General features: G+C 33.4%; 1 protein-coding gene across 4 annotated transcripts in view; it reads right to left on the reverse strand.

Moving 5' to 3' along the window:
* LOC132565465 (histone deacetylase 4-like) overlaps window positions 1-13,855 on the reverse strand; it is an 82,690-nt gene that overhangs the window by 54,593 nt on the left and 14,242 nt on the right. For 3 of the 4 annotated variants that reach the window (XM_060230112.1, XM_060230110.1, XM_060230109.1), the window contains exon 3: window positions 1,447-1,661. In XM_060230112.1, coding sequence (XP_060086095.1) covers window positions 1,447-1,661 — 215 coding nt within the window. Of the gene's footprint in view, window positions 1-1,446; window positions 1,662-9,109; window positions 9,330-13,855 lie in introns of those variants that run through there. The other variant, XM_060230111.1, reaches the window with a different exon arrangement.

Genomic DNA, 13,855 nt, shown 5'->3' on the forward strand with positions numbered 1-13,855 from the left:
GACAAATGCATTTGAAAGATACACAGGAAGACAAACGCATTTGAAAGATACACAGGAAGACAAACGCATTTGAAAGATACACAGGAAGATGTGAAGACACAAGAAAGATACACAGGAAGATGTGAAGACACAAGAAAGATATGATGGCACACCTGAAAGGTACATCAGAAATTCTTACATGAATGAAAACAATGAAGGGAAGTAACTGTAATTTCATCACTAGAGCGGAGCTCTGTCCTTCAGCAGCCATCACTAAACCATAAAATTTCTGCCTTCTAGTGGACTAATCAGCTCTAATCATTCATCCATTCTCCTGGGAAATCTAATCCCAATGTTGTAAATTGTTCTTAAACCTTTTAATTTTCTTTTTGAAATATTTGTTTTCAAGAAAGTTTTGCCATAATATTTGTAAACCTGTCAACAAAATGTGTTTTTCACCCAATTAATTTTTTCTCAATTTACTGAAAAACAGGCTTTAATTTTTTTGTTTTTTTGAATACTGCAACTTTCAAAACCATAACATTTTAGGCTATAAATACTTCAAACAGTAACTTATCTTGCAGTGACTCAAACCATCCTGGCGGAGTTTGAAAGCAGACCCACTAGATTGCCAATAATCGCAGTGATGTTTAGAGTTTAAAGATGAACAGTTGTCTCCACCCCCAAGGTTTCCTGGGAATTTAGAGCCTGACACTCAACTCTATTTTTAACATCAGCTGGTGATTTAAGAGCAGCACAAATCGTTCTCTGGACAGGTGATCCATTTCCAAATTGTAATGATTATTTCCATGTTACTAAATGCTGTTGTTTATCATTCGCCTGATTCGTTATGAAGCAAAAGGTCACGGAGTACACTAAAAAGTATGTCTCCTGATCATGAGCACAATAAATCTTGCCATTTTTGTTCCCTACAACCTTGATTGATTTATTTGTAGCTACAGCCTTAAACTCCTTGCAACTTTCTAAATCCAATTCAAAACTCTTTGCTCCAAATCTTGCACTACTTCATCTACATATAACCTTATTATTTGTGATGGACAGTTTTCATGGCCTGCTTTTAGAGGACCTTCTTTCAAGCATGTTGGCCTTCATAATTTAAGAAGATCTTTAATCATATACCTTTCACTACAAATCGATAGATTTGAATCTTTTGTTTATGTATCTGTATGTAAAAAGTCCTTCATTGTAGTGACACTTCACAACAGCCAAATGATAAAATATCAGCTTAACTTTGGGATACAATATATAATGTTGAACCTGAACTTCAAACTTCAACTTGGTATACATAAACTTGACTTGAAAATGACCTTAAGATACATCTATTGGACTTGACCATGACTTTACATTGTCCTGAAAACACATATACCTGACCTTGAGATATATATATATTTGACTTTGTTATACAATATTTGATCTTGACCTAGATATATTTGACCTTGTACATACCATGTTGACCTTGATGTGTTCCTGAAGCTGTTGTTCATGTTCCTGCGCTAATTGTTGCTGCTGTTGCTGGAACTGTTGTAGAAGAAGCTGTTGTTGTAGATCTTGCTGTTGTTTCAGTGACGCAATCTGTTGCTGTAACTGATGGTCAGTGAAGTAATTACTCTGTGGTGGGCGACGACTCAACACTGGGGAGGCCAGCGGAGATGGAGTGATGTCTGAAATAGTCAATTATTATCATTTCAGATAAAATTTTATTTATATAACTTTAAAAAATCTAAATTTTGAAATACCACAAGGAGTTTTACAGCCATTCCACTTTCAAAATGACTGACAACCTTTTGCAAACTCCATCTTCAAACAAACACATGCATTAGTGATAATTTCAACAAAAGGCATGACTAGGGACCAGGAAAACATTCAAAATAACAATTAAACTTATTAAACAGTCAAATTCCATGATTCATATCAACCATTTCATTTTTCCTATCAGTCTCAAATCTGAGCATGCAAAACAAGAGACCAAGTTAACTTATATCTTATCCTTGAGAATGCTACATCAAAGCCTTTTCTGAAGAAGTAAGAATAAAACTCTTAAAGCGTCTAAAACCAAGATGGCAACCTGTCAGCCATTTTCTTTTTCCAATAAGTCTCAAACTTGAACACACTTAATAAAGAACAGGGCGAGTCTGCATATAAAATCACAGTAACAAGAATTGTTAAAGGATATTTGGCAGATGTATTACTACAAACGGAGGGTGATTACAAAATCTCATGTCTTCTGTTGATGTGGTAAACTGGTAATGAACTCCTCACCATAGCTTAACTCATTTGCCCTTCAATTTTAATATGAACTGCAGCTTGAAAAAGCTTGGTCTTACTGCAAAATCATATATTGTGTGAGGGTGATTTTTGTGGTTTTTTTTTTGTTATTGCATAAATGCTTAATTTCATGGATAAAGATTAATAAAGTTAATGATAATTTCTTTAAGTTTGTGGAATTATTTCAACAGTTTGTGAACACATTCCCTACAAAATTTAATAATCTTAACAAACCTCTTCTGTCTCATTAGTCTAGTGTGATTATCTTATTCCTTACCACGTAGTGTGATTATCTTATTCCTTACCACGTAGTGTGATTATCTTATTCCTTACCACGTAGTGTGATTATCTTATTCCTTACCACGTAGTGTGATTATCTTATTCCTTACCACGTAGTGTGATTATCTTATTCCTTACCACGTAGTGTGATTATCTTATTCCTTACCACGTAGTGTGATTATCTTATTCCTTACCACATAGTGTGATTATCTTATTCCTTACCACGTAGTGTGATTATCTTATTCCTTACCACGTAGTGTGATTATCTTATGACTGTGACATGATTAATCAAGATGACAAAAGAGATCACAATCATCCATCAAACTAGTTTCTTGTCAGTTTTAGCTGTGTATGAAGAAGCTAGGTAGTTACTCAGGAAACAAAGCAGTCTGTGCTGACATGGTTGTAGCATTGGTCACAACACTTAACACTAATTGATGTGGATTTGATGTGATGCATCTCTTGTATGTTGTTCAGAGAAGTAGTCACCAGCTACTTTGAGGAAATACCACCTCAAAATGGCTCTGACTGCATGTTTACATGTTTAAAAAAAAAAAGTATAAATGAAACTGATGATGCTTTGATCCATTGATAAGCATATCTATCATTTCACTCAGATAAAACATGTCGTATGACGTCATCATTTTTTGGTGGTGAAACAAATCAAACATTCTATGGAAGACTTATTTTTCATCATTGTTTGGATAAATTGATCCCCATTCAGTCATATTTTCTAAATCAAAACAATTCCTAACGTACATTTTTATTATTTTCACTCAATGAAATATCTGGATTTAGCCTGACAATGGTATAATAGTGCCAGTGATGATTAAACTGTCTGTTTAATGACACATCACCTGATTCGATCGTTAAAAGACCTTAACACATCCTATTTTTACTCCTCTTTTCTAAATGATTGTACAGTTAGCTATAAAGTTATCAAATAGAATGACAAGACAAATACATTACATTTTAATTTATTCATTACGTCTCTCATGTTCAAAAGCATTGACAGTTTACCATATTTACATATAAATCCCAAATAAATTCAAAATCGACAAAAGTTTACATTATTTATAAGTATGTTTGTTTCAAAACAGAAACATGACAACACTTTTTCATCATTAAACAATACAACCGTGTGATGTACATGGAGAAAATTGAACACAATGATTCAACAGATTATACAGGCTTTTAACAATTCATGACCAGAGTCATAATATTTTGTAAAAAAAATATTTAATGTCAAGATACATCAAGTTTTCCCCTCCCACCAGCTAATTAAAAGCGTGAAGAAACCATATCCTGGTAGAACAATGAACCTGGTTTTCATGTTTTAAATAAAAACTTGTAGAACATGCTGGAGGAGTTTTGTCAAATTTTCTATTGTTGATGACGCACTCAAAAACAGAATAATTCATCTTGACCTGACGGCCATGCTGCCTGTGTACACATATGTTTGTTTAGTGTGTTTATCATCCCTCTGAAAAGTTTTGAGGTAAAGTCTGATCCTCGCAGTAGTTGGTGACTTCCTCACTGAACATAATGCAAGAGACCTACCACATGCTATCAACAGCAAGACTATCAAGTATAAGGCCATTGTATCTCAACTTTCTGTTCACTTTGAAAGCAATCAAACCAACTTCCTTGATCACCTTCCCCCCATCCCCATTCATACTTATAAAAGTAAAACAGCTACATCGATAGAAGTCTGGAATGATCAGGGTTTTATAAAGTTTTATACAGTTCTTTATCTATCTTTAGAAGACAATTTTTCCCTAATTCCAGTGTTAACTAGAAGAACTTGTTTCTTTTATTTCAAAATTAAACTTGATTTTGCAACAGGGGCCTTATATATACTGTTAAATGATAATAGAAATTGCATTATCAACAATTACATTTAAAATGATATTTGAAATGTAGATACAATTAGTAGGAATTTGTTTCAGACCATATGACATTTCAATGAAATTTTCGTACATCATTAAAAGTACAGTCACTCTTCTAGTGTTGACTATAGACTTGACATTTTCCTGGAATGTGTCTTCAGGACATAGATCTGTCATATCTAGAAGTGACAGTAGCTGGGTCAAACCATACTGTACTTAAGTTATCCTCGATAAACCAGATATATACATGTGCACGATGTATAGAAGTTTCTCTGTACATTGTCAAATCTACCTTATATACCAACAGCATACTACAAATAAGTGTGAATACAAACATCTGTCCACAAAGGCCACATGATATTACAAATAACATCCTTAAAAAATAACTGTCTATAAAGCCTGTCCACAACAAAACATGTCTATATAAATGTGTGTTGATAAAGGCCACTTATTTACAACAAACACCTGTCTATAAAGACCACTTTTCTCTGCTCCCTTCAGTGGCCTTTTGAGAAAGGTTGACCTATCAAAGAGACCATGCTGTCATTGTTGTGTCCTTTGGCAAATAAAACTATCATTGACCATTTTTCCTTTGAAAATCCGGACACTGAGAATTGAGATGAGCTCCATATTGTGTAAAAAATTAGTACCTACATGCAAGTACACCACAAGCAGTAGAAACTTCTAGTAATGTTTAACTATATATTCTGAAAATGATTTTCACTGGGATAGTTAGGAAATCAACCAAACAGTCGCATCAATCCAAGAAATGACTCAAATTGCTTATAATTCTCGGACCAACATTTCATGCTCTGTAAAAGTTTTGTCATATCAAATTCAATCTCAAAATAAATCTGACAGCAAGAGATGTACAAGTCCAAGCAGTGGTTTTGTCAATACTTACTCTTGCTGTGAATGCCATGCATGGGACAACCAGAGAACCTTGACTTCCTCTTATGGTAAATTTTACCACTTCGAAATCTAACCACATCCATCTCAACACAACACCAGTGCAATCACAAAAAAACTGTTGTACTTTCCATGAAAACTATCAACTGGAATCTGACAATTATAAAATTCAGTCTTATCTGTTCACAAGTGGATAGACTGTCACTTTCCATTCACATCAGAAAAAATATTTTCTAAAAAGAAACACAACAAATGAAAAAATATTCCATCCTCTGGTTATCTACAGAAAAGAGACCTATCTTTTCTTCTTGTACATTTATCAACTCCTATTGTATAGATAAAACACTGTTGCGAAACACTGATTCATCCATCATGCATAAAATGGGACTGAAATCTGATACACTTGTCATGCATCACACTCAAGTAAAGATCTCAAACAAAATAAAAAACACACATCCGAGGTAAAAACGGTTTGAAACAATAGTTGAATCCAAAACGGGAATAATTCTCCATTCGAGGATGAAATAATTTCCTGACTCAGTCTGCCCTACATATAATAAACACCCTATATAGACAATCCTCAACAGCTGAACTGAGCGTGGAGATTATTCACAGAAGTAGGTGGCAAACGTGACGTTCATGCCTAGCAGACTTATATATAAATAAGGTTTTCATCCTGGGGCTATATCCTACCTATCAGGTGTATAATACTACTTACACAAGCTCTTCCTCACTATCTGTACAGGTGCATTTATGAATAGGACTGAAAATGTCTCCATATAGTTTTACTTTATTATCAATGACCCAGTAATCAAATAAGTAACAGAACAACACTTTATAAACAAAGTTAGGTCACAATATATACACATAATGACAAATTCTCTTTTGCCATTTTCATCATGTTTTATTTCATACATCTGCATTGCTTCTGCATGCTGCTAGGCATAATACATTTTAATTGGAGAAGGAACATAAATCTGATTAGTGAAGGTCTAGCAGCTGTATAAGTAGGTACTGAAATGCAGGGAAGTATTATCTAACCTATATTGATGTGGCATGCTTTTAAGTAAAATTGATTGACTCTCAGTAACATCAAGCAAAAGATTGTGTATAGTATCAGCACTACCTTTTTCTATTTTGAAATTAACCAACCAAAGTCACATGACATCAACAAAGAAAGTGTCAACACTAGAATGTTATGATCTGTACAAATTCCCTTGACCTAATTATTCTAAATGACCATTAAACTTTACCAAATTATTCTGAAAATTTACCTGTTTCAGTAAAACTCCACCAAAATAGTTGATATCACTAACATAGAAAAGTAAGACATTTCCTAGAAGTTTCTTTAAACAAGGAGACAGCTGACCCCCTCCCTCCCCCCAGTTCTATATGGCAACTCAATCAAATAGATTATATAGTGAAATACATCAGATGCTTCCCCCCCCAACTCCAGCCTAAAACCTCCCACCCCTCAATCCCAATCAAACCCCATCACTCCAAACCCAACCTCAACCCTCCAGACCCATCCCAACTCATCCAGACCCCTCCAACCCCTCCAACCCATGTCCATTACACCAACACATTCCTCAACCCTCAAAACCCAACTCAATCCCATTATCCCAACTCAAATGAGCCTCCACCAGCTCAATCAATGAGATCATTAGGTATCATCACTCAAATTTTGTAACTTTTCATGGATATCCCAATCCGGAAACTGGATATTTTGTTCCAAATAATATGAAATTCAAACTAAGTCTCTGATGAATTGTTCCAGACAATACTGAAGGAACACAACATTATATTTTGGCTAGTATAAATGGCACCAACAACATGTAAACACTCATTCTAACTCCATCCCATAACTTTTAATGTCATACTTAGTGAATAGAGGTGATATGTGATCACAGAACTTACATCTGTAGGGTAGTCTGTATACACCCAGACATACGTTACTGACAAGGGTAAAAATGGCTATACACATCCATTCAGCATGTCAATGAAACCAGCCAGCTCACGAGTACCATCAACATTGGGAGTATATTTGGCTGTAATCTCTGACTCTGTGCCAATCTTGGTGGTGTTTTTATGGTACATATTTTATTAAGTATTATGCTTCAAAAATAGTTCTGAATACCATACAAAATAGACTTGTTTTGATCAGAAATATGTGACGTTATTTGATTTAAATATCAATAAGAGATATGATATTAAAACAAAGAGTACTTTTAACAGGGTTATCATTACTGTGAAAGTATTCTGTTTCTGTATAAACACATGGAGCATTCATTTACCTTTGACACATGAACAACATGTTTTTTTATACTTTAAAAGAAAATCATTAAAAAGATTTTGGTAATAGACTTGAAATTAAGACACCTGATTGTATGCAATGTCACTCCTGATTAATGCTGATAATCACATTCTTCATCCAAATGACTTAGATTTCCTGTAGTAATCCCTTGTGGCCAACAAACCACTGTCTCAAAGTAGAGATGCGGGCTTATTACAGGGTAATCAGTAATGATACCAGTTAATAATTTTTTATTGTCAAACTGCATCACATTCGGGTGGGCTTATTAAAAGACAATAATGTAAAACTGCATCAGATTAGTGCCAGCTTATTACAGGCCAATGGTTTCAAACTATGTCACATTAGTGTGGCCTTATTACAGACCAATGATGTCAAACTGTGTCAAAATAGCATGGGCTTATTATAGGCCAATGATTTCAAACTATGTCACATTAGTGTGGCCTTATTACAGACCAATGATGTCAAAATGTGTCAAAATAGCATGGGCTTATTATAGGCCAATGATGTTGAAATGTGTCAGAATAGCATGGGCTTATTACAGGCAAATGACGTCAATCTGCATCAGAATAGCAAGGGCTTATTACTAGCCATTGATGTCAAAATGTGTCAGAATAGTATGGCCTTATTACTACTGGACAACCATGCCAAATTTCATCCAATAAGCACGGGATAATGATGTCAAACCACATCATATTAGGGTGGGCTTATTACAGGACAATGATGTAAAAAATGCATCAGATTAGGGTGGGCTTATTTTGAGACATGGGCTTATTACAAAATGTCACAATCCTTTTCTACCATGTGATAAGCTTTTGTCAATGATGAGGTAACATACCAAAGAAAAACTACTGTACATAACATTATAAATAAACAATAAATCACACAACATTTTAGGAAAACATTCTTGGCCTCAGTTGAAAATGTTCAGGATATACAAAGCACTTAATTGACTTGAAGAACACTTAGTTAGAGTCACATTTGTATTTAATTTCAGTGACCTTTTGTAACTTGACAATACTGTAAACAGTGGAGTATTTACCAGTAAATATCCCAACAACACAACCTGTTCCGCCCCTTATGTCTGAGTACCACTTAGAACAGAACAATTTGGATAGTGGCATTTAAAATTCAAGTTTGGATTTCTGCCATTTAGTTTTCTAAGTGCCTGCAAACTTATTACGTTATTGTTTATTTTTAAAACAGCCAGACAATTTTAAGTTGGCACAAAATTATTTTAACTGCTACTGGAATATGAATTAAACTTAATTCTAATTAAATCATGTTTGGAATAGTTCAGAATAATAGTTTTAACTAAAGAATCTCTTTTTTTAAATAATCATTTAATTAAATTGATAAATTGAACTCACCTAAAAATTCAGTAAAATTTAACAGATATGGGGAAAATTTGAACAGAACATGAAGGCAAGACAACACTGTGTAAAAGTACTCTTACCAGGTTTAAATCCGCCCCGTGACATGAAAGTGAACATCTTGAAATATTCTTCCTTATTCCAAACACTGAGAGAGTGCACTATGCATGTCCTTCAGATAACAGAACGACTGAAAAACATGTGCAAACACCGCTAGACCTCTTGTGTGTCAGCACACCACTATACGTAAAACAGCTTTTTATGTCTGTGATAAACAAGCTAAAATCTGCGCTGACGAATAGGATATCACTACTTGAAAAAGCTTGTCCGAATCACCAATCTGTGACGTAAATACTGTTATTTACTAGACCTTTATACAAAGCCTGGAGCAGCAGGCTATGCACACCTCCGGTCTCTTGGTCATGTGATGTTGAAATGTATTTGGCAGGAACAAGCCACTGCTTATAAATGCATATATATATATATATATCTAAAACAATATACTGTGTGTATATATATATATATCTATGTGTGTAGGTATATACACCACAGCTTTTAAATACAGACCCTGCTCTATATACAAGTTTTTCTATACTCTTCTTCAATTGCCGTGACTTTATATAATGTCTAATATTGATGTTTTTGTATCCTTTATAATAGAAGCTATAAAATCCATTGTGGTATGACATGTCAATTTCCATTCAGGGCAGAGATGATTGAAAGTAACTGCAAAGTTTGTGTAAAATGTACTGGGTTATGGGCGTCATTCACGGGGTAATGGGCGTCATTTACAGTTGATCAATTATAACATATGATTATACTACGTCATCCAACCATGCCGGGGAAACTGTTATTGTTGTGATCATTAACTATTCTCACTGCCATTCACAGGAGTGAATACTTAATAGCTGACCACATCACACGTGGGTATATCAGTATAAAAACAGACATATATATATATATTTACATCAATCTGACATCATACAGGTAAATCAGAATTGACTCCTTGTACTGTTAATCCATGCCAGGCAAGTCTAAAACTGTCTGTAAAAAAATTGCATGCATCTCCAAACAGATAGTAATCTATTGGAAAAAATGTGGAAAAATACCCTCAAATTAAAGGCTACAGTATTTGTTGGCTTGTTTTAATTTCATGCTACATATTTTCTCAAGATGAAACTTAATGCAAACAAGTTTGGAAATTTCCTAATTGAAAGGCCACATATGTGTGTACATATCTAACAGCTGTTTATTTCACATATCTTGACATATGATCTAACAGTAACTGGATGACAAGTGACTCTATCATCTTACCTGGTCAAATGTGGTCAATAAGGTCACACATATTCCCTAATCCTTAATCAATAAACACAAGTCTCATACTTTTGGTGACAGTACCTTATTTCCAATATAGTTAACTGGATTTACACGAAGGCTTTTTAGTTCGTTATTGTCTGATATTCTGGATACTAAAGTTTTAATAGATTTGTTGTTGGGGAAATTAGTTAGATGTTGTTCCTTATTTCTTCTTTTTTCACCTCAGATTCATCCAGACAGCTTGTGAGCCAGGGATTTCCCTGGGACCCTCAATTTTTATGAATATACCAGTCCAGGGATTCAAACTACATGTGATATAGTATAAAACTAAGGGTCTTTTGTCAATTTACCAAGTCATAATGCAGGTTTTCGAGAGTCAGTGAAAACCCTGATGAACAATATTTTTAAATACTTAAAATTAGGATTCAAACTTAAACTTGAATTATGTAGAGGGGTTCAACCGCTAGCATATGTTCATACTTAATTTACCTTGACATAGCTTATGATAAGCCCACCCACACCACCACCTAATGGTACAGAACTGAAGTTCTTCATCTACAGCTGACAGATTTTTCTTCTATCCCCACAAGACAAGTACCTTATGTCATGTGTATTATAGCAACAGTATATGAGTACATATTGAGCTAGTTGTTTTCATGTAGCCTGCTTATCACTGTAAGTCTTTATATGACCTTGATGTACTTATTTCAATGCTAGTACTACAAAGTTTGTAAGTCCCTAATTCCTGTTTTAAATTATGACAATGCACACATATAATTATGTTAGATATTAGTGATTTTCTCCAGTTATCTCCCCTAATGCATCTAAATCTGTGTACAACCAACCTGTCACCCCTCTTGTAGTGAAAATCAAGCTGATATAACTGCCGCAAACTTTAAAGAATTATTCATATTAACAATCAATAACAATGTTAAAAGTTGAGCAAACAACTGAAATGCATGCTCTGGGTATTACACAATTCTTCCACCCCTTAAGATGGCGTGAATAAAGATGAACGGGCCTCTCAAATACTCATTTATAGTGTAATCATACTGAATGCTCATGATAAAGTCACATTTCTATGACAATTGCTCTCTATGATATCAGACAGGCTTCCTGTATGTTGTTCAGTGAGGTAGCCACCAGCTACCACAAGGAGACCCGGCTCAGAATTGACCCTAACTATACAAACAAACAATGCATGAAGCAGCATGCACTTTGAAATTCAGGATATATTTATTGAAATGTTACAGGGAGCTAACTCTTGTAGAAATCACAAATTGAATTACCAGTTTTGTTTTTCTTTCCAACAAATACACTATGTATTTGATATGCAGAAATGTTAAAGTGTTTTTATTTTGTTAAGAGTTGCATGCACAATGTACCAAGTTAATGTCATTATCACCAAAAGGAATGAATAGAAACTATAGAATTCTTCAAAATAGATTTAAAAAAAAAAAAAATAAATGTCTATGACCGTACACAATTAATACCAATAACAATATATTGTCCTTTTCAGAGGTTTTAATGGAGGAAAATAATCTATTTTACACAACATGCAACACTCACTGCCAGATAATAACAGCTGCAATTACACTCTAACTATACATGTAACTCAAGAAAAAATCCATTTCATATTTGTCAGAAAAAATCACTTCCCTGATATATCTGTCTTCCACTGTTATATGTCAGCTATAAAAAAGTTATCAATTTTTATTACCCATAATTTTTTTGCTTGCACATTATAATTGAAGAATATTGTTTACATTAATTGTGACTGGAAAAGCAATTTACATTTTTGTTCGAACTTTGTGGCGTTTTATCTTTCAAAAATTACTTATGTACACTATTTTTTATTGAATTCTTGATAAAATAAAATTTCATATCACATACACTGCTTAACTGCCATCGAACATAGACGGTTTGAATAACAAACTAAACACATCATAAGTATTAATAGACCAATTTTACAAGATATCAATACACAGTTGTCCTGATAGCATCAAATTATACATATATACTTACTTTGAAAACTAAACAAGATAATTTGATCATGGTAATAATTCCAATTATTTTTTATCTTCTAACTGAACAGAAGAGTGTACAAACAGTTTTGCTGATAACAGTGTGTTTGCATGCTAAACACTATCTAGATATTCTATCTATTTTAAATACAATTATAAATTTCAGTTTACATGATTGGGTTATTAAGTTTTGTTAAGTTATTGAGATATATGATCTGGATAATCACTAGATCAGTTTTTCTATTCACTAGGATGACACCTTACCCAGTAATTATCAATGACATATGGATTGTGTTTCATTCTATTGTGGATGTATCAACCACACATGTAGATAGCACCTAACTTTCATTAAATCAATCACATTAGTAATTTAAATTTGAATTGAGGACATCTGTTTTTATGCAGTTGTAATTTGTGTTAAGGATGTATACTACCTTACACAACATACATGTGATTTGAATTTAAGTTAAGGATATAAGCTACCTTACAAAATTCACATATGATTTTAAATTTGAGATAAGGATATAAACTACATTATACATAATACTTGTCATTTCTGCTATAACAGTTCACTGATGATTGACAGAAGAGTTACCTCCCTTAGGAAAATATCAAATCAAACTATGGTATTGGTAGATAATTTTTTATAATGCTGTAAAATTTTACATTCCATACAAAGTCTATTTCATTTATTTGTATTTTCTCTATAGAAAATTTTTAATTCTTTGATTATGTTTTCTTGTTTCCAGATTGACAAAAACTGAAAAACTTTAATCAGAATAAAAAATGCAGACCTACAAATATCCATACCCATTTAATTGTCTCATCTTTATTGATACCTTAATATAATTAATTTTCTTAAGAATTTTCGTATACTACAAATACATATTTTGCCAAAATTGGAGATTTGCTAAGACAGCGACATCATTATTACAGCCATCAGCGAGAATAAGGCCAACCAGAAATACTCATTATTCTAAACTGATCTATTAGCCAATTCTTAACAATGGATTTTGATCAATTAATATCTATTTTGAGAATGCTCTGTAACCGAATTTGTTGAGAGAAGTAACAAGACCCAATAATGATCAATCATCTTCCATATAGTGTAGGTAGTGAAATCTAAGCAACAAAACAACTAATAACTTGACGTAAATTTCATGTTATTTTTATCTTTCCCTTTTTTATGAGAGGAGATTTATAAATATAATGAGACCATAAATAACACAATGATCTATAAAAGGTTAATGAATCTATGCAGACCTCTAAATATAACTGTTCTGAAACCAAAATATTCTTGTGCTGTCATAATGCAAATTATACTTCTTTATATAACGAGTCTGATGAACAGCAAAAATAATTTGATCCACAAATGAGTATGAATAGTGAAAGGTTTCACTGAGGCCATGTTTAAGGCCATCTTGATCCTAGGAGGACAAATCAGCTGTAGGATGCAATTTTAATCACTATATGGATACAATGTATCTT

Source organism: Ylistrum balloti, unplaced genomic scaffold (assembly GCF_031769215.1).
Source record: "Ylistrum balloti isolate Yb309-2 unplaced genomic scaffold, AGI_CSIRO_Ybal_v1 Utg369724, whole genome shotgun sequence".
Lineage (NCBI taxonomy): Eukaryota > Metazoa > Mollusca > Bivalvia > Pectinida > Pectinidae > Ylistrum > Ylistrum balloti.